Source organism: Lissotriton helveticus, chromosome 1_1, assembly GCF_964261635.1.
Source record: "Lissotriton helveticus chromosome 1_1, aLisHel1.1, whole genome shotgun sequence".
Taxonomy (NCBI): Eukaryota; Metazoa; Chordata; class Amphibia; order Caudata; family Salamandridae; genus Lissotriton; species Lissotriton helveticus.
The window spans coordinates 1,778,006,919-1,778,031,421 of NC_136057.1; the positions used below are offsets into that span (position 1 = coordinate 1,778,006,919).

Consider the following 24,503-nt stretch of genomic DNA (forward strand, 5'->3'; position numbering starts at 1 on the left):
GTTTCTTCAGATAGTGCATGCTGGTGGTGTTGTCTGTCCACACCAGCAGCGATTGGCCTTGTACCAGCCTTCGGAAAGATTTGAGGTCGAGGAAGATAGCCAAGAGTTCTAGGTGATTTATATGCCATGTGCGTTGAATTGCAGTCCATTTGCCCTTGACCGACATCCCTTCGAGGTGTGCCCCCCAACCCTCCAAAGATGCATCTGTTGTGAGGGTAAGCGTATTTGATTTGATTTTGTGATTTATTGAGCGCTCGAATGCCCGAAGGCATCTTGGCGCTGTAAGAGACCAACTGCCTGCCAGTAGACGTAGTGCCTTTCTGAATTAAGACGAGAACAGCCAGGTTTTCAGGTTTTCGCAGAAGGACTATAAGGAGGGGCTATTTTTGAGTTCTGCAGGGAGCATGTTCCAGGTTTTTGCCGTATTACCTATGAAACTTCTCCCCCCCCACCTCAGCTGTTTGAATCTGGGAGTTACCAGAAGTTTAGCACTGCTGGATCTTAACATCCTGGTCGGTTCATATGGTTTTAGGTTGCTTTTTAAGAAACTGGGGCCTGAGCCGTGAAATGCTTTGTACGCTAGGCACGCTGATTTAAACTCGATTCTTTTCCCCACCGTGAGCCAATGCAGGCCTTACAGTTTAGATGCTACGGAAGCAAACTTGGGTATCTCCAGAACCAGCCTTGCCGCGGCGTTCTGGAGGCGCTGGAGTTTGAGTAACAGTTGTTTCTGTAACCCCACATAAAGAGCATTGCCATAATCCAGTTTTGATAGAGCCAACAGAGCAACCAAAGTTTTGGCGGTGTTGTGTGGAATGTAGGGCAGCAGCTTTCTAATGAGTTTAAGCGTGTACCATACTGATGAAGCCAGGTTATTTATTTGTGTCGCAAAGGTGAGTTTGGAACCAAATATGACCCCAAGATTCCTCACTTTATCCACCGGCGTTGGACACCTTCCTAGGCTGTCCGGCCACCAGAGATTGGACCAGATGTCCGTGTTGGCCCCAATAACATGACCTCCGATTTGTCCCCGTTGAGTTTTAAACAATTGTCCTGCATCCAATTGCTAACCTGCTCCATACAGCGCCTAAAACTGGTCGCGGTCTCAACGGAGTTATTGGAAATGGCCACCACAATTTGGGTATCGTCCGCGTAGGACAAAGGAATGAACCCACAGTTCCTGATGATTTTGGCTAGTGGCGCAGCGTAGGGATTAAAAAGGGACGGGCTCAATGAAGAACCCTGGGGGACCCCCCAAGGCAAGTCAAAGGCCCTTGATAAAAATTCCCCCAGCTCCACAGAGAAAGTTCTATTTTCCAAGAAAGAGGCCAGTAAATTGGTAGCCGAGGCATGAAGACCTAGCGCGTTTAGCCTTTTTATGAGGATCTCATGATTAACGGTGTCGAAGGCCGCCGACAAATCTAACAGTATGAGGGCGGCCTTCCCACCTGCATCCAGAATCTTCCTGAGTTCCTCACCCGCCATTACCAAGGCAGTCTCAGTCCCATGCTCCTCTCGGAATCCATATTGGGATTCATCTAAGGCCTGCGTCTTCCTGACCTGACCAGCTAGTTGGGAGTTCATAAGTTTCTCCAGAATCTTGGCCTGGAAAGGGATCCTTGAGATTGGCCGGAAATTGGCTGGAATTGAGGGATCCAGACTGGGTTTTTTAAGCAATGGAAGGACCGAGGCTGCCTTCCACGCTTTAGGAAAACAACTGGATTCAATTATATTGCTGTACAGGGGCTGGAGTTGGGCGCTAAGTAGATCTGGGACCATGTGTAGGACCTTGGGTGGGCAAGGGTCCATTGGCCCCCCAGATTTAGTAGACAAGATCAGTTGTTTTATTTCTTCCATCGAGGGAACTGTAAACCTAAATTTCGGCGCAGGGGCTGGGGTACTGCTCTGCAATGGGAGGTCAGAAATACTAGTACTCCCCGCATGAGGCTCAGTGTGTCTTTGTGGGAAGGACACGTATATCAACCGCACCTTATCCGTAAAGAACTGATCTAATTTATTGCAGAGTTCCGTACTGCCTTTGACCTGTTTGGGCGCGGGATTGGTGAGTTTTTTAACCGTATTAAACAGTTCTTTAGTCGAGTTTTTAGCCATTGATTTTCTTTATAAAAAATGCTGATTTGCCTTCCCTAATCAGTTTTTTATATGTGGCAAGTGTTTTACCATATTCTGCTTTCTCATTTGTCCCGTAATTGGCTCTCTATCTTCTCTCTGCCCGCCTGCAGGACTGTTTCTGTAGTCTAAGCTTATCTGAGAACCAGGGTTCCGAATGTTTGCTTCTATTTTGTTTTTTAGTTTTAATTGGGGCAGCTACCAGCACTGCAGTTTTAATCCAGTTCTCCAGTTGGCGTGACGCTGTGTCGCTGTCTTTGTCCAGAACTAGTGTGGAGGAACCTAACTGAGCATGCAATTCTGCAATGTCGATCTTGTCCCAGTCCTGGTAAGGGTGGTCCTTTTCCCTAGGTGCCCTAACTTTTTTAGCTACGACCAAATTTAATGAAAAATGAATAACTTTATGATCCGACCAGGGGACCTCCAAAATTTCCCCAATCCTGATATCAGGATTCGAGGAGAATATTCCATCCAGAGTATGCCCCGCGGAATGCGTTCCCTGCTTGACTAATTGGACCAGACCACACCTGGCCATTGCCTCTAGTAGTGCGCTCGTGCTACTGCCCTCTTCTTTTTCCAAGTGGATATTAAAATCCCCCAATATCGTAAAATCTGTCATAGACAGACTGGACTCCAAGGTGGGCCCCAATAATTGCGCCACATGCACCTTTGCCTTAGGTGGCCTATATACAAGAAGGCCGGAAAAAGTGTAGTTGTCCGTAATACGAATTTTGAAAGAAAGAGTTTCGCAATCCGTGGTTTTCAAACTCAAAACCCTGCACATGTAGAGGATCTTTACTAATGACGACTAGTCCTCCTCCCCGTTTCCCAATTCTATCAGAGCGAAGGAGAGAGTAACCCGCCGGTACTGCAAACGCAAGATCAATGTCCGACGAGCTATCTGCCCAGGTTTCAGTCACAAACAGCAGCTCCACGTTGTAGGTGTCAATCATGTTTGCCACTTCAATACCATGTTTCATCAGGGATCTAGCATTTACTAGGGCAGCGTAGGAGCCGTATCCTGGAAGGGTCGCCCGACGGCGATGTTCGGAAGGTGAGCCCACCATTCTAATGCTGTTTGAATGCGGGGGTTCAGGCTGATTTGGTCATTGAACGACTCCGAAACCTGTTTCCATTGTTTGTCCAACTCCTCTTGTATGATCCTCATATGAAGCCTGCAGTGCGGATTCAGATAGATGCAAAAGGAGGCCATGCCCAGAAAAGATTTCAACATTCGGACTGAAACGGACTTTCTTGATCTTAGGAAAGCGACCATGTTGAGTATGCGAGCTTGTCGCTCCTGTGAGACAATCACCTGTGCCAGACGAGAATCGATCAAGGCTCCTAGAAAGATTCTCTGCTAAGAGGGACAAAGATGAGACTTTTCCTGATTGATAGAAAGGCCCAGTGTGTGAAAAAGTGACAGGCAAGTTTGAGTGTGTTGCCTTGCTGCTTGATATGTATGAGCCTTTATCAGACAATCGTCCAAATAAGGGTAAAATTGAATGCCCTGCAGGCGAAGGAAAGCTGCGACCCGAGCCATGACTTTTGTAAAAACTCTCGGTGCCGAGCGAAGGCCGAATGGCAACACCTTGAACTGGAAGTGCTTCGATCCGACAGTGAAGCGAAGATATTTTCTGTGTTTGTGGAATATTGGCACATGAAAATATGCATCTTGGAGGATAATTGTGGAGAGGAACTCCCCGGGATTGAGGTACTGTAGAATCTCCAATAAAGTTAACATTCGGAATGTTTGTGATCTGATGAACTTGTTTAGGGCTCGTAAGTCCAGAATGCGGCGCCACTCTCCCGATTTCTTCTTGATTAAAAAGAAACGGGAATAAAAGCCCTTGCCCTGTTGATCACGAGGGACCACTTCGACAGCCCCTTTTTGTATCAATGATCTTGACTTGAGCCAACAGTTCTTGCAGATGAGCTGGGGGCGGGCCAGAAGGTGGGTGGCTGGGGGGAAATTTTGTGAATTCGAGAACGTGTCCCTTTAAGATGACATCTAGGACCCAACGATCCGAAGTGATATGTGACCAATTGAAGAGCTTTGGAGAGATTCTACCTCCAATTTTCAGAGTCGGAGAACACTGTATTCTGGGAAAGTCACTGCTTTTTAGAGGTGGTGCCGCCTCTGTATTTTTTCTCCGATAAGGTCTTGAATCAGATCGGCGATTTTGAGACTGGTAGTTGTACCTCTGCTTGTTGTCGCCATAGGAACGATATTGGGAGGAGCCACGAAAATTTGAAGAGTTACCTCTGCCACGTGCTCCCCGAAAAGGCAGCTTCCTGTATTGTAGGGTCCCTAAGGCACGGGCAGTATCCGTGTCTTTTTTTGATGGATTCCAGGGCATCATCAACATGTTTGCCAAAAAGGGAATCATCATCGTATGGCAAGTCAAGAACTCTCGCCTGTACTTCGGGGCGGAACGCTGTAGATTTGAGCCAGCCTTGGCATCTTAAAACAGCAGCTCCAGCAAGTTGCCTGAATCCTGTTGAAGAGATGTCAACAGCACAATCAATAATCTCTGAAGAGATCTTTTCTCCTTCTTGTACAATTGTCTGGGCCTCGGCTCGGATGGAATCTGGAAGCTGTGTGACCAAAGCTGCAATTTCAGACCACATTTGACGGTCATATCGTCCGAGGATGGCCAGGGAGTTAGCTGCTCTAACGGTCGTGGCAGCCATGGTGGTGAATTTCTTTACGATAGAGTCTAATTGGCGCCCTTCCTGGTCCGGAGGAGAAGTTAGCGGAGTGGCAGGATTACGCGACCGTTTCTGGGCCGCCTGCGTGATGACTGAGTCCGCTTTTGGATGTGAAACAAGGCATGCTGGTGAATCTGCAGGCGCCTTGTATTTCTTATCAAGACGCGGCCATACAGCCAGGATGGAATTTGGCCACTCCATAAGTTTAAGACCTTCTTGCCAAATAAAGTCAATTATTGGTATGGTATGGGTCTGGTTTAGAGGCTGGTCCTTGAAATCATAGAGGAAGCAATCTTGCTGTTGCACCTCAAAATTTAAATGGAAACGTTTTGCAGCACGAACCATTAGGTTGTGGAAACTTCCAATGTCCACTGGTGGGGAAGCCAAGGGCGATGTCGGTGGCGTAGACGGCGTTTGAGCCCTACAATTATCCCAATCCGCGAGGACATCGTCGTCATCTTGATCTGTATCCTGATGCATATTGTCATCATTATCTGTATCCGGTTGCGTACCAACCGGTGATCTCGGCGTTACAACAGGTACTGAAGGTGGCGCCGGAGGTTGCTGAGCAGGTGAATTGGGCACAGACGGAGGGAATCTGCGATTATAATCGTCCAGCATATGTTGCAGGTTGGACACCAAGGAGAACGGTATTTGCGTCATTGGTTCCTCCTGAGGCGCTGATCGACATGGACGGGAAAGAGAGCACTCCCCTCTTCCTCATCATCATCCTCATCTTCTTGGCACTTAATATGAAGTTCAGAGGGACTGGACACAGGACGGAAAACATCATCCACATAGGAACCATCATCAGAGTCCTCTCCTTCAGACTGAAATAGCTGTGTCGGAAGACTAGCACCACTAGTAATAGGACTCAAGTGTAGCGGAGCCGGGCGTTTGACCACTAAAGCTGTCACCACTGTAAAAGTAGTTGCAGTAGCAAGAGAATAATGCGTCGTCGACGATCCTGTTGACGAGGTGATCGTAGATGGTTTCCTCAAAGCGGGAATCAATGACGAACGTTTTGGATCCATCAGTGTCTTCCTCTTCTCTTTCGTCGACGTAGATTTTCGCGCCGTCGACGAAGAGGATGTCGTCGTCATTGATTTCGCCGTCGACGAGGCAATCATCGACGAAGGAGGTATCGTCGGCGTAGATGGCACCGTCGACGAGGATTTCGCAGTCGACGGGCTGGACAACGTCAGCGAGGATGTTGTCGTCGACGAAGATGAGACTGTCGTGGACTTAGGATGCGTCGACGAGACAGGTTTGATGGCCGTCGACAAGATTTTAATAATAGAGGAGATTGGTCTCACCTCTGGAAGCGTCGTCGACAAAGTGGACGTCGTCGTCTTAGTCTTTGTCGATATTGAACATGTCGTCATCATGGTCGGTACAGCGTCGACGGACCTCATAGTCGTCGACGAGACGGCGCCTGTTTTAGGTGACGAGAGCACAGCTTGGGACTGCGACGCCAGAGAACCAGGTCCCGTAGGCATAGAGGCTGGCAGATCCCGTGGGGAGACAGTTTTAGAGATGTCGACGAGCCTCTTTTTCCTCAGAAAAGGAGAAGGCATCTCTGTCTCTGACCCACGCTTAAGAGAGGCCTTAGAATGGAATAAAGACACGCTCTCCATATCAGAAGCTGGATTTTCCGAAGTCTTCAACTTCTGTAGCCACAGAAGGAGACGGGCCTCTCTATCTTTCGAAGTCTTGGAAGAGAAAGTCCTGCAGAACTTACAGTTCTTTACTTCATGATCCGGATAAAGACAGTAAATGCACTTACTGTGAGGATCTTCATGAAAAAGGCGAAGCTTTCCACAAGAGGAACAAGGCCTGAATAAAGATTTTTTGGTTGAAGACATCTTAAGAGTTGAAATAGCAATGAAAGTAGACAAAAACTGAGCAGAGCTCAGGGAGACTCCCTTCACACAACGTGCGGTAGAAAATCTGAGGGCCTGAGCTTCTGAGGAGAAGGTTCTAGAGGGTGCTGCTGCCTGATTGGCTAGAATGCGGACTATTATAATGACTCTGATATGTTACTAAAGTGAATTCTCCCTTTTAGGCTTCTTTGGGCCTGTTTAGTTCTATGGTACTTTTTTTTGGAAAATATTTTTATTGGCATTTTGAAAACAATGCGATACAATGTCATATATGAACACAAAATGAGTCAGGCATCGCGGCTTGGACACAGAAAACTGTATAATCACATCATGAATACAGGAGTATATCTTTGTACATATCAAAACGTGGGTGGTTAACCTTAAGTGAAGGCTTGCAGTATTATTCCGTATCGGAGCTAGTGGTGTTCGTATCAGAAGGTGGGTCGCATATGTCCCCTCTGTATCTATTCCACGCCCCCCAGACCTTCTTCTATTTCTTGGGGCATCCCCTGTTGCGATACACAGCCCGTTCTGCAATCATCGCAGCATCCATATCTTGCCTCCAGGCCGCTAAGGAAGGCGTCATCCCCCCGCCCCACCTTTGTGCTATATTCCTTTTCGCGACCATCATACCTATTGTCATCCAGGTCTGCCCATATCGCGTGAGGTCGTTGGGTTCCCATATGTTCAACAGGCATCGCTTGGGGTCTGGCAGTATGGAGAGTTCCTCAGATTGGGACATGGTGCGCAGCACTTGAGCCCAGTAGTGTGCAATTCGGGGGCATTCCCACATCGTGTGATAGAAGCTACCTATTTCCCCGCATCCCCTCAGGCAGTAAGGGTGTGCTACCCTTTTCATTTTGTGTAGTGCATCCCTCGTGTAGTATGATCTGTGTAAGATACGCAGTTGTACCAGGCGAAGACGCGCGGGGACACCTATTTCTTTCGGAGAAGATGTCGCCTCCTGCCACTCTGAGTCATCCATGTCGCCACAGTCATGTACCCATTTCTCCCGCAGGGCCTCTAGAGGGTCAGGTAAGTTGTTTACGAGTTTCTTGTATGTTAGCGACGTCGCCTTTGAAGGCATAAAGTCAGTCAGAAGCCTGTCCTCGAGTGGGGACGCCTCTGGGACATCTGTACCAGATTCGAGCGCTGTTGTCAACGCATGCCGTACCTGTGTGTACCTGAATCGTATTGTCGTTGCAGTGTCTCGAAAGGTAGCACCTGCCCCCGCTGCCATAGATCTCCAATGGTCGAGATGCCAATAGCATCCCAACGGTCGAAGCCCTTGGAGTGCCTCAGTCGACCCAGTTTCTTTATGTCCCACAACGGGGTCAGCTGTGTCAGCACTCCCTGCCATTTCAGCTTGCTCAGTGCTGCATGCCACACGGTGAGTGTGTGACGTAGTGGGCCTATCTTTGATGTGAGTAATGATTTATCATACAGGGGAGCTAGCAGTCCGGGGAATCCCAACTGGGCCCTGTCCGCCTTTAGGGCTGGTTCAGACTGGGGAAGATGAAGCCATTGGTTAACAATCTTCAACTGCGACGCCCAGTAGTAAATATTGACATCCGGGAGCGCTATGCCTCCATCGTACCAGCCACGCGTAAGCTTGGCTTGCGCTATACGGGCAGGTTTAGTGCCCCACAGCAACACCATGACCTGTGCTGCGATGGTTTTGAAATATTTGGGAGGGACAGGGTAGGGCGTGTTTTCAAGGACGTAGAGGAAGCGGGGCAGGGCCATCATTTTGAACAGAGCCGCCTTACCCAGCAATGTCAGCGGCAGTGATTCCCAGTGTCGGGTGTCACGCTTGAGGCGGTCAAGAGGCGGCTGCAGGTTATGTGTGTAGAAAGCGGCAGGGTCAGCTGTAATGTGTATCCCTAAGTATTTAAACCCGGCATCAGAGATGCGCAACGGGCAGGTGTCCGGTAAGCGTGGTGTAGGCCGTGCAATATGTACATGGTGGACTTGGACCAATTGATCGAGTAGCCGGAGGCTCGGCCATAGGCCGTGCAGACATCTAGTAGCGTGTTAATCGAGCGCGTGGGAGAGGTGAGATATATCAGGACATCGTCAGCGTATAAGGATATTCTATCTTCCCAGTCACCCGTCCAGCGGATACCACTGATCGTGGGTTCCCACCTTATCCATGTGGCCAGAGGTTCAAGGACCATGGCAAACAGTAACGGGGAAAGTGGGCAGCCCTGGCGCGTGCCTCTAAACAATGGAAAGTCCGCCGAGATGTGGCCGTTAGCAGCCACATGTGCCATCGGTCGTGCATAGAGCAGACGGATCCAGGAGCAGAATTTCGGGCCGAAACCAAAGTGACGGAGCACAGCAAATAAAAAGGGCCAGTGGACTGTGTCAAACGCCATATGGGCGTCGAGGGACAGTATCACCGCTGGCTCCAATAGAAACTGGGCTCGCGCGAGCGCACCGTGTACTCTGCGCAAATTAAGTGCTGTGCTTCTGCCCGGCATAAAGCCGGACTGGTCTTCGTGTATGAGCTTGGGCAGATGGGGCGTGAGGCGTTGCGCCAATAGTTTCGCGAGTATTTTAGCCTCAGCGTTAATGAGGGAAATTGGGCGGTATGACGTACATTGGTCCGCTGGCTTCCCTGGTTTTAGGATTGCCACTATTGTGGCAGTGCGCTGATCCAGCGGGAGTACCCCTGTCTGCAGGCTATCCGTGAACATATTGAGCAAGTGCGGCGCTAGCGTGTCCGCATGCTGCCAGTATAAGTCGACCGGGATGCCATTGGGTCCCAGCGCCTTACCCGTCCGCAGGGCTTTAATCGCCAGTTGTATCTCATCGGTCGTCAAGTCTGCGTCCAAAGCCTGAGTCTCTTCCTCAGTCAACGCTGGCATTTTGAGGTCTTTAATGTAAGTGTACGCCTCATCCTCCGAGATCGTAGATACTGATGCGTACACCGTTTATAGTGACTAGCAAGTGCATGCACTATTGCACTGGGATCTCTAATGGGGACACCCCCCTCTATCGTCAGTTGCGCTATCCACCTGTCTCGTCTGTCACGTCTGTCCAACCAGGCCAGTAACTTTCCCGCTTTGTCGCCCAGCTCGCATATTTTATGTCGCGTGGCAGACAGTTGCAACTTGACTTCCTCTGTGAGGTGTGTTTTATGACGATGTTGTGCTATTCGTAAAGTGTGCGCTGTAGTGGGGTTGGGATCCGTCGCGTGCCTTGCTTCAGCTCCCGCCACTGCTGTTTCTAGAGCTAACAGTTCCGCCCGTCCCTCCCGCTTAAGCGCTGTAATGGAACCTATCGCAGACCCTCGAAGCACTGTTTTATAGGCCTCCCACAGAGTGGCAGCAGAGGCCACCGAGCCCGAGTTGTCTCGAAAGTACTGTTTGGTTCCCACCCTCAGCTCCTTCCTGACCTTAGAATTGTGAAGGTATGCAGCGCGGATCGGATATATCCGACGCCGTGTGGGGTGGTGATGTGTATAGGTAAGCAACAGTGGGGAGTGGTCCGAAATACCGCGCTGCCTTATCTCCACCTTGGATACAGTACCAGGACCACCCGGTGAGCTAAGAAAATAGTCGAGCCTGGTGAGCGTATCGTGGACGCTGGAGTGAAATGTGTACTGTTGGTGCTGGGGGTTGTGAGTCCTCCATAGGTCTTCCAGTCCCATAGCCGCCATGAATTCCTCCAGTCGTGTTGTACCAGCTGGAGCCACTTTCGGGGGAACCCTATCCTCCAGGCTATCAGCTATCAAATTAAAATCTCCCCCAAGAAGTAAATCCCCCTCAGGGAGACCAAGTATAAAAGCGCTAAGATCTGCTAGGGCTATCGTCTGTAACGCTGGTGGAATGTAGACGGAGACGATATTAATGGGTTTTCCCTCCCACTGTGCATGTAGAGCGGCAAATCTACCCGCCGTATCTGTCTTAGTAGGGGGAACTGCTTTTTCACTAGAACTCCGACTCCCCTTGACCCAGAGGTGAACTCAGAGTGTGCCATCATCTGAAAACCCCATCGGTCCATGGCTTTTATGGCCGTGCCAGTGAGGTGCGTTTCCTGTAGGAGGACCACTGCAGCCTTTTCTCTCTTAACGCTTTTCAGGACCAGACCCCGCTTGACCTTGTCCCCAAGGCCCCGGACATTCCAGGAGAGTATCGACAAAGACGGTGTTACAATGGCCCCACCGCCCCGTTGAGCTATATGCGTGTCAACCCCCATCATCCTGGATCAGTGTGCCAAGTAGACAAAGAATCGTTTCTGTGGTTCCAAACATCATGCCACTCAGTGCAATTAGGTGTATCGCAGTAGCAAAAAACAAAACTAACAACATAAAACATACCCCCCTTCCCGCCCCCCTCCCTGCCTCCCTGCTTCGCGGACTCCAAACTGCCCGCCACCCCAACTCAGCAGAGTGCTTACGAACCCAGTCAAAAGACAACGTTGCTTACAAGAGCATAGGGGGGGTGAAAGTTCAAGGAGGACCAATAGCCCTTAAGAGTCCCAGAGTCCCAGTTCACTGGTAAAGTCTCAGTAGCACATGAAGGAAGGTGAGCAGCAGTAGGAGCAAGTTCCGTTCCCTGCCATAGGTCAAAGCAAAAAAGTAAAGGTACTTCCCTTATGGAGCAGGAGTCACTCCCCCGAGTCCGCAACCGGGTCAGACTCAGCCTTCACCTCTTGTCCGTTCAGTTCATGCTCGTCGGATTGTCCTTGCCTTCTGCGCCTGCTGTTCTGTCTGCCAGAGCCCTCCGCCGGTCTCCAACCCTCGAGCCAGTCGTGTGCCTCCTCCGGCGTATCAAAGAACCAAGTTTTTTTATCAGCCACCACCCTCAGGCGCGACGGGAAGAGCATGGAGTATGGCAACTCACGTGACCTCAATGTTTTTTTCACCTCTAGGAAGCTTCTCCGTTTTGCTGCCACCGCCGTTGTGTAGTCTGGGAAAATTAAGACTTCCGAGTTTTGTATTCGTATGGGTGGCGCGATCCTTGCCGTTTGGAGGATGGCATCGCGATCCCTAAAGTTGAATATGCGCGCTATAACAGGTCTTGGTCGCGCCCCGGTGCGTGGACGCTCCCCCGGGACCCGGTGTGCCCGCTCCACCGAGAAGAACTTGGAGAGACCTTTTGGTTGCAGGACATTCCTTACCAGGTCTTCCACATAGAGGTCCATGGCCGGCTCCCCTTCCGATTCTGGCAGGCCAATAAGGCGTATATTATTGCGCCTGGAGCGCCCTTCCTGGTCATCCATCTTGTCTGCCAGGAATTTGTTGTCCTCCTCCAATTGCGCCACTCTTTTCAGCAGAGACGCCGTGTCCGTGGTGAGGGTCGTAGTCACTTGTTCTACCGCCGTGACCCTTGACGACATCTTTTGTAAGTCTGCCCGCAGCAGTGTGACATCCGTGGAGATGGAGCCAACCGTGGTTTGCACCTGAGTCAGGGCCGCCATGATGTCCTCCAGCGTTATGGCCGGAACCGCACCGCCCTCCGCGCCCTTAGCGCTGGTTCTTTTCTGCTCCGTCAGCGGGAGAAAGTCTTTGTTGTAAGCAAATTTCTCCAATTTGCTCTGTTGGGTCCCACGATTACCCCTGCCGCTCATGATGGGGCAGCGAGGGGGGGGGTGCCGCCTCCGGTCCCACTGGGGTAGATGAAGGAATGCACAGGTGGCCGGGGCAGGTCCGGTGTCAAAGAAAGCAGGCCGCTTTTCCCACGCGTCGTCTAGGCGCCCCACTGGGACACCAATCCTAGGCCCCTGCATCGGTCGATTCGGGCCTGGTTATCAGGGGGGGAGGGGGCCCGTAGGCAGGCGTGTGCTCCGGCCGATGATGTGGGAGCAGGAGTTCCTCTCACCGTTTCGCGCCGCGGCGGGCCTCTGGGGCCGTGGGCCTGGCTGGGGCAGGCGCCGGTGCAATTAGCCGTCCTTCAGTGTCGCCGAGCACAGGCCCCTCGGCGGGGGGGGGGAGCAGCGATCCCGCTCGTGTGCTCACCGGCGGGGTGAAGCCGGGTGGGGGGGCAACCAGGACACCACTCACCCGCCTCCAGATGTCCAGGTTCCGTCCCGCGCCCGCACTCGAGGATCGGCAATGGCGCCCCTCCGGCAGCTTCACCTCCAAATTTAGGCCGGTGCTTCTGGCGTGGAAGTAGGCCTCAGGTCTCCGCACGATGCAGCTCCGGTCCACAATGTCGCAGCGATCTCGGAGTTGGGTCGCTGCGCTCCGAATCACCTCCGACACAGGCTCAAGCAGTCTGGGTCATTTCTGGGCAGGATAACTGGCCGGATTAGGTCAGGGCTATGGTCTCACCCTCGGAGCCTCACCAGAACGCGGCCATCTTGGTCGATCGCCGGCCACGCCCCCGAAGTTCTATGGTACTTTTAACTTTATTTCTATACTTTATATGTATTACGTTTCATATGTATATGTATAATTATATATATTTTCTATATGTATATATATTTTACTACTATTTTATGTACCGTGGGACTCCCACTTCGACGACGGGGAATAATTAAGCATTTGAATCTATGAAAGACACCCCTAATACTGGAGAAGGAGGTGATCCAGTCCAGGGCTTTGTCGCGGATCCCTGCGTTGTGGAGGCGTGTGCGTAGGGTGTGGTGGCCGACGGTGTCAAAGGCGACCAAAGGCAGACTCTGAGCGCTAAGGACAGGGAAGGCATAGCATACAGGGCTCGCCACACAGCACATATTATGGCACTTACCAAGACTTAGACTAAAATCACAAAGCATTGGTACTATACACTAGTCAGGTTACATAAAATCAAACCTACGCAAAGCGAGAGTTGTTGGCAGGGATGCAGAGGCAGAGGGTCACCGCTGATACACCTATTATGCGACTGCCCCCTGATTCAGCAATACTGGATACAGGTCATAGACATTGACAACTACCTAGACACTCAGCTCCCCCAATTTCCAGCCTACGTACTATTAGGTCTCCTGAACCCACTTACATATCCCTTAAAATCCATACAGTGCCGGCAAATAGGAATGCCGCTAGGGGCAGCCTCCCAAGCCATTCTTGTTCACTGGGGCACTGCGTTCATCCCCATGCATACAGAATGGTTACACAGGATGTGGCACATATTAGGAATGGAAAACATCACAATGTCCTTGGCTGGGAAGGGGTCTGGATTTGCAGATGTATAGGGCCCATTGGTGTCACTACAGTTGCAGGAGTTTTGCGAATTGACAAGTCCCAGATATCTCACCTGCGCCTCTTTGAGGCTCCACAGCCCGAGACTCCACCGGGGCAATGAACAAATCCGTAACTACACAATGGTTTCTGTGTCAAAAAGGGGTGAGTGGAAAAGGGAGGGAGTGTGGGGGGGAGGGTCTAGGTTTGAAGGGTTCTTTTCTCTTCTTTTTCTTTTTTTAATTAATTTTAACACCAGCACGAAATAATGTTTTGGACTGCCCCTTCCAGGGTTGTTAATCCTTGAAGGCTGAAATCTGCTGCTGTAACTGTTTGTTATATCAGAAAAAACTACTAAAAGATTTAAACCATAAAATGTCTTCAGTCTAGGCATGAGGTGGTTACATTTTAGAGACACTTTAAAAGTTACTTTGCAGATATTCTGTGTATTTGTGAGTCCATGAAGGATTCATAAATCTGGTTTAAAAAAGGAAAGGCATACCATTGGATAAATTTGACCTCCTCTTAAGCATTGTGTATTTACATATCTGGCTGTGGATTCACAAATCAGCCATGCTCTGATTGGCTGGCCACTACAGAAACATTTCTGTTGTGGCCACTGTTCCCCAAACAGTGCACCAAGTACTTTATTGAGAAAAATAAAAATGCCAAAAGGACACTGGGTGAATCTACCCTGATCCCAAGCTCATGTGTGGGGCCCCAATGAGACGCTCCTAGAAAGATATAAGATTTTTATTACAGGGTTAGTTAATCCTGTGTCAAATTTGCAGATCCGAGAACCTCCTCGGGTCTGGTAGACCCAGATTGAGATCTCAGGCTTCACAAATCCAATGCCGGATTTGTGAAAAATCTGGAATGGATAATAAATAAGAAGGATCAGTGCCAACGCTTTCCAGCTACGCTTGGCCAATGACCACATAGTGGGGTTAGCTGCACATGGCAGGTTGAAAGAACTGTCGTTATATGCTCTTCTTCCTCATTAAAAGAAGTATTCCCGCCTAAAAGGCTAAAAGATTCAAGTCTAGCCCTCTGTGTGTACCTAGCTAGATCTCTATAAAGTTACTTTAACATTATAGTTTTCATTTTCAAGAAGGAAAAAAGACAACAAATATTTATTATTTCAAGACAGTTCTGGTATCACAGACGCAAAGGTCAGAACCCACCTCTTGAGGTTCACGTCATTTTTTTAACAAGCGTAGCCACAGTCAAATACATGTACAGACACACAGGCTTAATCCAATTTTCTTTTGGGTTCTCTGATATCATCACACAGTCTCATTATGCACTATTTTCTTCCTGATTTTGTGTACTACATGTGCTTATCTTACGCGTATTGACCACATTGTTCCTTCCTACTGGATATGCTCCAAAATCTATGTGGTTTAATTGTAATCATAGTAGTAGTTCTCCTCATCTCATCAAGTTTGCCCTTCATTAGAATAATGCTTACAAAAAAATCATATCCACCCGGGGGGGTGGAGGGGGCTGGCAGGGGAGTTGGGGGTTCTGTTGTCGGTCCTATAAAATGTTATTATACAGTTAGTTGACTTGAACCAATATAAACCTTGCATTGCTTAAAGCTTCTTAACCTACTCACACCTTCTTAACCTCCCACACCTCATCTCAGTCTGTTTTCACCAGGTTGCAAAGGTTGGACATAATTCTGTACCCTGACCCATTTTCGAGGAGTGCAACCAATGTATTAATTGGTTTGGTGATAGTTGGGAATCCAGTCCAGACCTACCTTGCTGTCTAGGGCAACATGGTGTTGTCAGAATTATTAAGAGGAGTCCTGCTAGTTACCCAGTTTTGGCGAGAGTGTCCACCAGCAGTCTAAGAAAGAGATGGCCATAGTCTGCTCTGAGCAACGGTTGGAGACTGAGCTGGCAGCGCTGGAAACCCAACATGTCTACCAGATCAAACCTTCCTGCTGCGCTCTAGTTGTTCTTTCTCTTTAGTCCCCTCAGCTTGAATAGAATGTAGAGCGTGCTACTAAACAAATGTACACTAAACCTGAGAAGACTACGGAGGCAGCATCATTTTCTGAGCTCTCCGTCGTGTTAGCTTAGTTAGGGTAGGTGTGTCTCATTTTTGCGTCGTATTAGTTCCTGCGGTCACATGACTCTTGGAGTAGCATATTTTTCTTGAGTCTGTCAAAAAAGAAACTTGTGTTTCTGCTGAGAGCAGGCGCTCGATGTCTCTGAACTCTATAGCATAGAGTAGAGTCTTGGGTTTAGAGTCTCAATTATTTGAAGGTGTCATCTCGGAAACAGTAGAGTTTCCTCAAAAGACTCACAGAAAAATAGGCAAGCTTAAATGTTACAACTAAAGAAAAAGAAACAGTATTCCAGCTAATTACCTCTGCTTGTCGAAAATAAGAATTGGAGTAGCATTACGAAAACCCAGAAGAAAGAAATGAGAATACTTACCAAGCGAGCAGTTCCTGCCAATTGTCTTCGTGCCGAGTCTGGTCACGCAAGTACTTCTTCTGGAAGAAATAGAAAGAAATATATGTATAATAAATATTGCAAATTGTACATTTAGCTTTTCAAGACATTTGTAACAAATATTCTACCTAATGTTTGATAAGAAAAGACCGAGACAAGAAATCATATAAAACACGTACAGAAGAGAAGCAATAGTCTGTACAATTTGGGTATGTCTACTTATTAATAATAATAAGTGTAGTAGAGTAGCTATTGATCGATTAGAGCAGGAATCCATCACTGTTGTAATTTTCTTGCAGTTTCTTCACATAAGAAGGTAATGCTGTAACATCTGCTGTGGCATTAAGGAAGAATCTTCAAAAGAAGAAACTATTGCTGAGGCTGTCTCTTCTCACTCCCCATCCACTTTCCCCCCTTGGAATACCTTGAACTAGTAAAATCATTTGAGCTTTCAGGGGCACTGGGAAACCTCTATGTTTTGCTCCCGTGTAAGCCAGTCAACCCTGGACATCCTGACAGGTGTATAGGAGAAATTTTTAAAGTTTAATCTTTAACCACGCTCAAGCCTTTTCAAATGTAATAAATGAGTCTCCTAGGAATAGCTCACCCTGGTTGTTAAAATCCTCTTCCCTCCATCTAGCTACTGACATATCCCTACCGATACGCATATATGGATGTAGAGACCACATATCCAAACAGCCACTTACAGAGGTATTTTAGTTACTTTAACTGCTCTTTCCCAGATGGTCCTCATCTGTTGAACTATGTACAGAAAGTGCCAATAGTCACCTTCCATCACCCATTGCGCTGAATGATGGAGCTGCGCAGATACATAATCCATTTTGAACTTTGAAAGTCTTACTCCCAAACACCTGGGTGTTCTTTAACATCTAGTCATACACTACCTCTCTTTCATGCCCAGAAAAGTGCCATCATCAGTTTATTTAGTTCTCTGAATGTATCTTGCTTTATTGGGGTTCGAGAGGGTTGCTTTACATATAAGCACCTTGATAGTAGTATCTTGGCTATTGCAATTCTAGCCATGGTCTAAAGGGGCAACATACTCTAGATGTGACTGAGTCATTTATTCCCCCCACCACTCTGTCCATGTTTTAAGCCATCTGTTTGTCCTCAGTATATGTCAACTCAATATATAGGTATGTACAGCGTGCTGTCTCCCAATGTACACCCACTCCTGGGTATAATTTGCGAGTCATTTTTATTGAGGTCTCTCCGGGGAAAGAGTTGGGTTTTCTCCGGGTTCATGTGAAGACCGAACATTATCCCCTATATGCTCCAACTGCTGGCTGTAAAAGCTGCGGTCTTAAATAAACTAAAGTTGCATCGGCATACGTTCACACCACAAGTGTAATGGAACCAATGATGAACTTCAAATCCAAAAGGGTTATTTGTGGTCTACTTCCTACAGGTTGGACCAAAAGGGCAAACAGGAGTGGGGAGAGAGGGCATCCGTGCCTCATGTCTTTCTCAATATCCCAGCTGTTGAACAGCAGCCATCCAAATTGAATCCTGGCCATGGGGTTAGTGTTCAAGAGTCTAATCCAGGTGAGAAAGCAGGGTCTAAACACTCTCCAACACGCGTAGTATGTACTTCCACCTTAGGGTTTCAAAGGCCTTCTCTGTGTCTAAAGAAAGCCAGCCCATAGCACTGTCCTGTTCAACTTACATCATGTGAGATATGTTAGTCTTGAAGATTCTGAGGCTACTGCACCCGGTATAAAGCTGCATTGATCTTCATGGTCTTGGGCAGCAGCCAACCCCAGCCAACACCCGCGTTGCGTGCCTCGTTTCCCAAGCGTCTTTCCTCTTTTTCCGGCGGCTGAGCTCGAGCGATCATTCATAACTTGTCAGTTGCTCTGCTTCAGCCGCCGGAGATACTCTGTCTGCCTTCTTCGACGCCCCGCTCTGCCTTCTTCGATATCCCACATTACCACTTCGATATCCCACATCACAATTGCACAATTTTAACCTTCTTTGCCATAAATCCCAATTTATTAACAAAATATCAAGAATAATAATTTCCTATTCACAGTCCATAGACTTCTTGCCTTCCTTACCCCCCCTTTCATATAAAATAAATAAATAAATAAAAGACGTTTTTAGATTCTTAATTTAAATATAAAAAAAAAAGAGAGAGGAAGAGTTTATAATATTTAAATTTTATTAATAACATTGTTTCATTATTCTTTGATTTAAATCACACAATACCCTCTAGGATCTTTAAATACACCATGTCCGACATGGATTCAGATGACGCTACTGCTAGCTCACCTGCGCCTATTGGCCATTCACTTAAAAAATTCCTTCAACAGGAGATTAAATCCTGTATGATGTCATCCCTGAAGGAAGTCATGTCCTCTAAAAGACCGTGTGATTCCTAAGATCTTCCCTCTATACACGGTAAGAGGTCCAAAAAGACGAAACATTGTGAAAGAACTACAGGCCCTAGCGCCTCTCAGAGTACGGGAGGTCCTAGCACCTCAGTTTGGATGGGAGGCCACTGCGCCTCACTTGAACATGATGTCCCTCGGGACACTCCCTTGATCGGTGCCCATAGCGGCACAAATATGAACGGTGTCCCTCGCGGCACGCTTTGCAGTAGTGCTAACCAAAATAAGAATATTGGTTTTGACTCCTCTTCCTCTTCTTATGATGGCGACTCCTCAAGAGATCCTTCCGACGAATTCGTCTTCGACCTAGATGAGGTCCAACATGACTTTAATTCTCAACCTGATCCAGAGCCAGCCTCTAAAAATACTATTCTTAACCCTATCGGAGAAGAGATGTTCTCTCCCCTAAATATCTCACGCCCTAATAGTTCGAAGTGGTTCCCACAGGAACATGTTTCCCAGTTCGTAACACGTTGGTTAAGGAACCTTCTAGATAGAGATACTAGAAACACCATGAGATTTGAATCTCCAAGACCTACTATTGAGGACAAAGTCTGTCAGACTCCGAACCTAGATCCAGACCTTATCAAATTCCTATTCAAGTTAGGGCGAGATCCTAGGAAAGGCCTAGAAAGAGCTCTTAAAGGCTGTCAAGACCGCCTTTTAGATGTCTTAGGACCACTTGTTAGAATCTTGGACATGGCTGAACAGTCTCACCTCTCCTCTACCCCTTTAAATGTTGATCTCATTCGAGGGTGGAGCCAAAGAGCCGTCGTTCTCCTCGGCAACGCTAATTCTAGTTTAAACGTTGAAAGGAGGAGATCCATCTTAAACAAAATTAACCCTAAATTAGGAGACATAGCAGAGAGGGAACCCTCCCAAAACCCTAAAGGCCTTCTTTTCGGAGAAGATATAATCAAGGAGATTGGAAAATATGTGTCTACCTTCACTGCTCTTGACAGGGCAAAACACAACCTAAGACGAGTGTTTAACACCAACCTTTTTGGTCAGGCCGGGAGAAGGGGTCGCTCTTCCGGCCGAGGCATCCAATGACCCTACTCTTCATTCAGGGGAACTGGAAGAGGCTTCTACCCCCCTAGACAACCCTTCTTCCCCCAAAGAGGAAGAGGTCCAAGAAACCGAGGTTCCAGAGGTCGTGGCACTCCCAACACCTCCAATTCTACAACTAAATACTACTCCTTCTTCTTCTTTCCCTCCCATAGTAGGGGGCAGACTAAAACAGTTTTATCATGTTTGGGATTCAATCACCCAGGATCCATGGGTTCTAGAAACCTTCATGGGCTTCAAGATAGACTTTTTACAGGTCCCCTTCCAAACGCATTTACCCCAACCCTTTGTCCTTTTAGAGGAACAAGAAAAGATTGTGGAGAAAGAAATTATTTCTATGCTCAAAAAGGGCGCAATAATGGAGGTTCCTTGGTCCGATGCAAGATTCATAAGCACACTGTTTCTTGTTCAGAAAAAGGACAAAGGGTGGAGACCCGTAATAAACCTTCGAGAAGTCAACAAATTTCTGGTTTATCGTCATTTCAAAATGGAAGGTATCCACCTTCTATGGGATCTCCTTCTCGAAGGAGACTGGCTAGTCAAGTTGGACTTGAAGGATGCCTACTTCACCATCCCTATGTACAGAGACCACCAAGCTTTCCTTCAATTTGCTTGGAAGGAACGTCTATTCCAGTTTCAAGCTCTACCCTTCGGCCTCTCTTCCGTCCCTTGGTGTTTCACCAAGATCATGAAGTGTATCGTTACAATTCTAAGGGAAAGGGGTATCCGTCTCATTATCTACCTGGACGATATTCTTATCATGTCCCAATCCCATTCAGACGTCCTAAGAGATCTAAAATCTTCCATGAATTTAATAGAGAGTCTGGGATTTATCATCAACAGAGAGAAGTCCATTCTCTCTCCCTGCAAGTCCTTAGAATTCCTTGGTTTCACTCTAGACACCGTGAAATGTCTTCTCCTTCTTCCTGCCAAGAAGATTGCCAAAATCCGGAAGGAGATCAGGTCCGTCTTGAAACAAGAATCTTTATCCCTCCGCGAACTAGCCAGACTTCTTGGTCTTCTTTCTTCTTCCATCCAAGCCATCTTCCCTGGTCCTCTGAATTACCGCGCTCTCCAGAGAATAAAGAAGAAAGTGCTCAATTCAGGTCTCTGGTATGGAGATCTTGTCACTCTGGACCCAGATGCCAGAGCAGAGCTTTTTTGGTGGCTGGAGAACTTAGATGCCTGGAACGGGAAGGCTATCTTCGGTTCATCCCCGGATTTTATCCTAGAATCAGATGCCAGCCTTCATGGCTGGGGTGCACGTTTGCAAGACCAGAACACCGGCGGGGTTTGGACCCTGACGGAATCTTCTCAACACATAAATTTTCTGGAATTAACAGCTGGTTTATACGCTCTTATGAGCTTCAAACACTCCCTTCAAGGGAGGTCTGTTGTTCTGAAAATGGACAACATTTCTGCTGTGGCCTATATCAATCATCTTGGAGGAACGAGATCTGCAGATCTCTCCAATCTTGCCAGGAAACTTTGGCTGTTCTGTCTGGCACACAAAATTTCCCTCAGGGCAGAATATCTTCCCGGGAAATCAAACATTTCTGCAGATTGGAATTCGAGATTCCTTCTAGACTTCTCAGACTGGAAACTCAATGTGAACGTCTTCAATGCCCTCTTCCATTTTTGGGGTCCCATAGACGTGGACTTATTTGCCAGCAGGCTAACCTTCCAGTTACCCAACTACTTCAGTTGGATGCCAGACCCAGGCGCACTTGCTGTGAACGCCTTTCTCCAACCATGGTCTCACTTCCTGGGTTATGCCTTCCCTCCTTTTGCCATGATTCAGAGGGTCCTTCAGAAAGTCAGGAGAGAAGAATGCCTTCTGATCCTAATAACTCCTTTTTGGCCGTCCCAAGCTTGGTTCCCGACAGCCCTGGAACTAGCATGCGACATTCCCTTTTTGATCCCAGCGTCTCCAGGCCTGGACTCAAACCCAGACGGGGAAGATCATCATCTTATTCTCGAGGGGAATTTGAACCTTCTTGCCTGGAAAGTGTCAGGCAATCTAACGAGTTGTCTGGACTTTCGTCGACAGCTCTCTCTCTTCTCTGAGAATCTTGGGCACCCGGAACACACCTTAGGTATAACAACATTTGGAAAAAATGGTTTCATTGATGCCTGGAAAGGAGTCTGGATCCCGTGGAGACTCCTGTCGTCAATATTGTAAATTTTCTGGTCGAACAATTTGACAGAGGCCTATCCTATCGTACTATTAATTGCTTTAGATCCGCAATCTCCGCTGGACATTCCCCTATCAACGGTAAATCGGTAGGTAAAAATGCTATCATTTGTAGAGTCCTCAAGAGTATAAGGCTAAGGAGACCCCCTAGACCTAAGTATCAGACCCTTTGGGATGTCAAGTGTATTCTAGACCTTTTTTGTTCTTGGCCAGATAACTCTTCCCTTAATAGAAAATTTCTCTCTTTCAAACTTGCCACTCTCTTGTGTTTAATCTCCTGTAGGAGAGTATCTGACATCAGAAGCGTAGATATTTCAAATAGATGTTTCGATATATTTGGTGTTAAGTTTGAATTACTAAGAAGAACTAAAACCATGTCAGATTTTATCTTTTATCCTCGTTTTGACAGTTTCCCTAAACTTTGTGTGGTTGCTTGTATGAAAGAGTATGACACGAGGATGTCTCTCCTTCGTCCTAACGATGCAAATCAACTTTTAGTTTCTTTTGTTAAACCTTTTAAACCTGTTTCATCCACCTCCATAGCTAGATGGGTTAAGTCTACCATGAGCCTTGCTGGTACTGACCTCTCTAAGTTTCAAGCACATTCTATCAGAGGAGCAATGGCCAGTAAATCCTTCTGGTCAGGTGGTAACCTGGATGATATCCTAAAAGCTGCTGACTGGTCAAATGCTAACACCTTTGCTCGTCATTATTGTAAGCCTATCGAGCATATGTCTGATGTTGTCCTTCGGGGCTACGAACATGCATAATGTAGCCTCCGGTCTTGTAATGAAATTGCGATTCTCCTATTAACATGACCAGAGAATCTGGATTTCATTAAAGAGGCTGACATTATCCCTCCCTCCTCCCTTTTACAACTTTTGATATGTCTTTTATGAACTTATTGATTACTTCAATTGTTTTACTCTATTATTATGCCTATGCTTTTGTTATCTTTATTGAATGTAATAAAGTCTTTTGGCTCTCTAGGCTCTTCACTATGGATTTGGTTCTTAATCTTTCTTTCTCCTTTCAGGTAATTCCGTTTAACCGTCTGATCCTGTAATTCCGTTTAACCGTCTGATCCTTTCCATTTGAGTTACTGAAGTTTATTCCATGATGTTTTCAAGCTCTACTTGGATTTCTCCGTTTATGAAGTTCTTTCCTGCTGCGATTCTTTTAAAAGAGGCAGATCATCTCCTGGATACATCCTTTGTTCAGCTTTATCCTTTATGATGTAGTGCGGCTGCTGTGAGTTGCTATTAAAGGATAATGCATAATGTCAGCCTCCGTGTCTTTAATGAAATCCAGATTCTCTGGTCATGTTAATGGTCATGTTAATAGGAGAATCGCAATTCTGAGGGTACTGCACCCGGTATAAAGCTGCATTGATCTTCATGGTCTTGGGCAGCAGCCAACCCCACTAGTCAGTTGGCTAGGACTTTGGTTAGTATTTTCCCATCTGTTAATCATAGATAATGAACTATATAAAGTGCACTCATGCCGTTCTCGGTCTGCATTTAATATCAGCGTCCTTTGTCATAGCTGGTAACACCCTCATGGTCTGGACCACCAAAAAAAGCTTTTCAAAGTTCTCCGAAAGTTGTCCAGGAAGCCCGTGAGATAGGTCTGCCAGTAAGCTGTCACTACCTTGGGTTCTGCAGAGGCGGATTCCTTCTATGGCTTTAATTAACTTCTCTTTCATCATCAGTACAGAATGGGGATCCTCCCATGCACTCAGCATCTACCACCATGGCAAAGGGTAAAAGGCGAAGATGCTTGTAGGCTGTGTAATATCAAGAATGGTGATATTCTCCATTTAATCTGCCTATGCGAAGATCTGCACCAAGCATGGATACAACTTCTGAAAGAACCGTTTAAACAGAAAGGCATCGGCACTAGAAGGCAAGCAGTGCTGGCCTGCTTTAACCCGACAAATATTCAACTGAATTGTAGACTGGTAAAATTCCTGAGGATGGTTGAACAAAAAATGCTGCTAAGATAAAAAATAAATAAATAAAAAAAATGCTTCGAAAAGCCCATCATCGTGAAACAGACTGTTATATGTGAGCAATGCGAACACTACAGTAACAAACAAAGTCAATTCGCTTAGATAATCTGGCAAATAGGGCAAGAGTATAGATCTCTGAGTCCACGTAAAGCACATTATCCAGTGACCCATTGACTCTCTCAACTAGCATGATCTAACTGTGTTTAAATTGTATGAAATACTTATTTTAAGTTTCTTTTTTAAATGATTTTACTCATGTTTACGAATTTTGTAGTGCTTTTATTGCAATGGTTTTAATTAACTATGCTAATAAACTAAACTTAAACTTAAACTCTTTCATTATCAGGGATTCAAGGAAATTGCACTACTCTGCAGTCAATATAAGTATACCTCCTTCAGAAAAGCATGTTCCTGTGTTGTCTTACTTGGCTCTGCAAAGACCTTTTTCAGGTGCTCCTTAGGGTTTCGCTGATTCCTGACTTTGTCATAATCATACC

General features: G+C 47.1%; 1 protein-coding gene across 14 annotated transcripts in view; it reads right to left on the reverse strand.

The window, feature by feature from the left end:
- LOC144752260 (uncharacterized) overlaps window positions 1–24,503 on the reverse strand; it is a 413,494-nt gene that overhangs the window by 308,404 nt on the left and 80,587 nt on the right. For 11 of the 14 annotated variants that reach the window (XR_013594109.1, XR_013594104.1, XR_013594107.1 and 8 more), the window contains one exon: window positions 16,305–16,363. Coding sequence is in view for 8 of the 14 variants with exons in the window: in XM_078640286.1 (XP_078496412.1) it covers window positions 16,305–16,363 (59 nt within the window). In the remaining 6 variants the exon portion in view is untranslated. The remainder of the gene's footprint in view (window positions 1–16,304; window positions 16,364–24,503) is intronic. The other 3 variants (XR_013594112.1, XR_013594108.1, XR_013594110.1) reach the window with 1 other exon arrangement.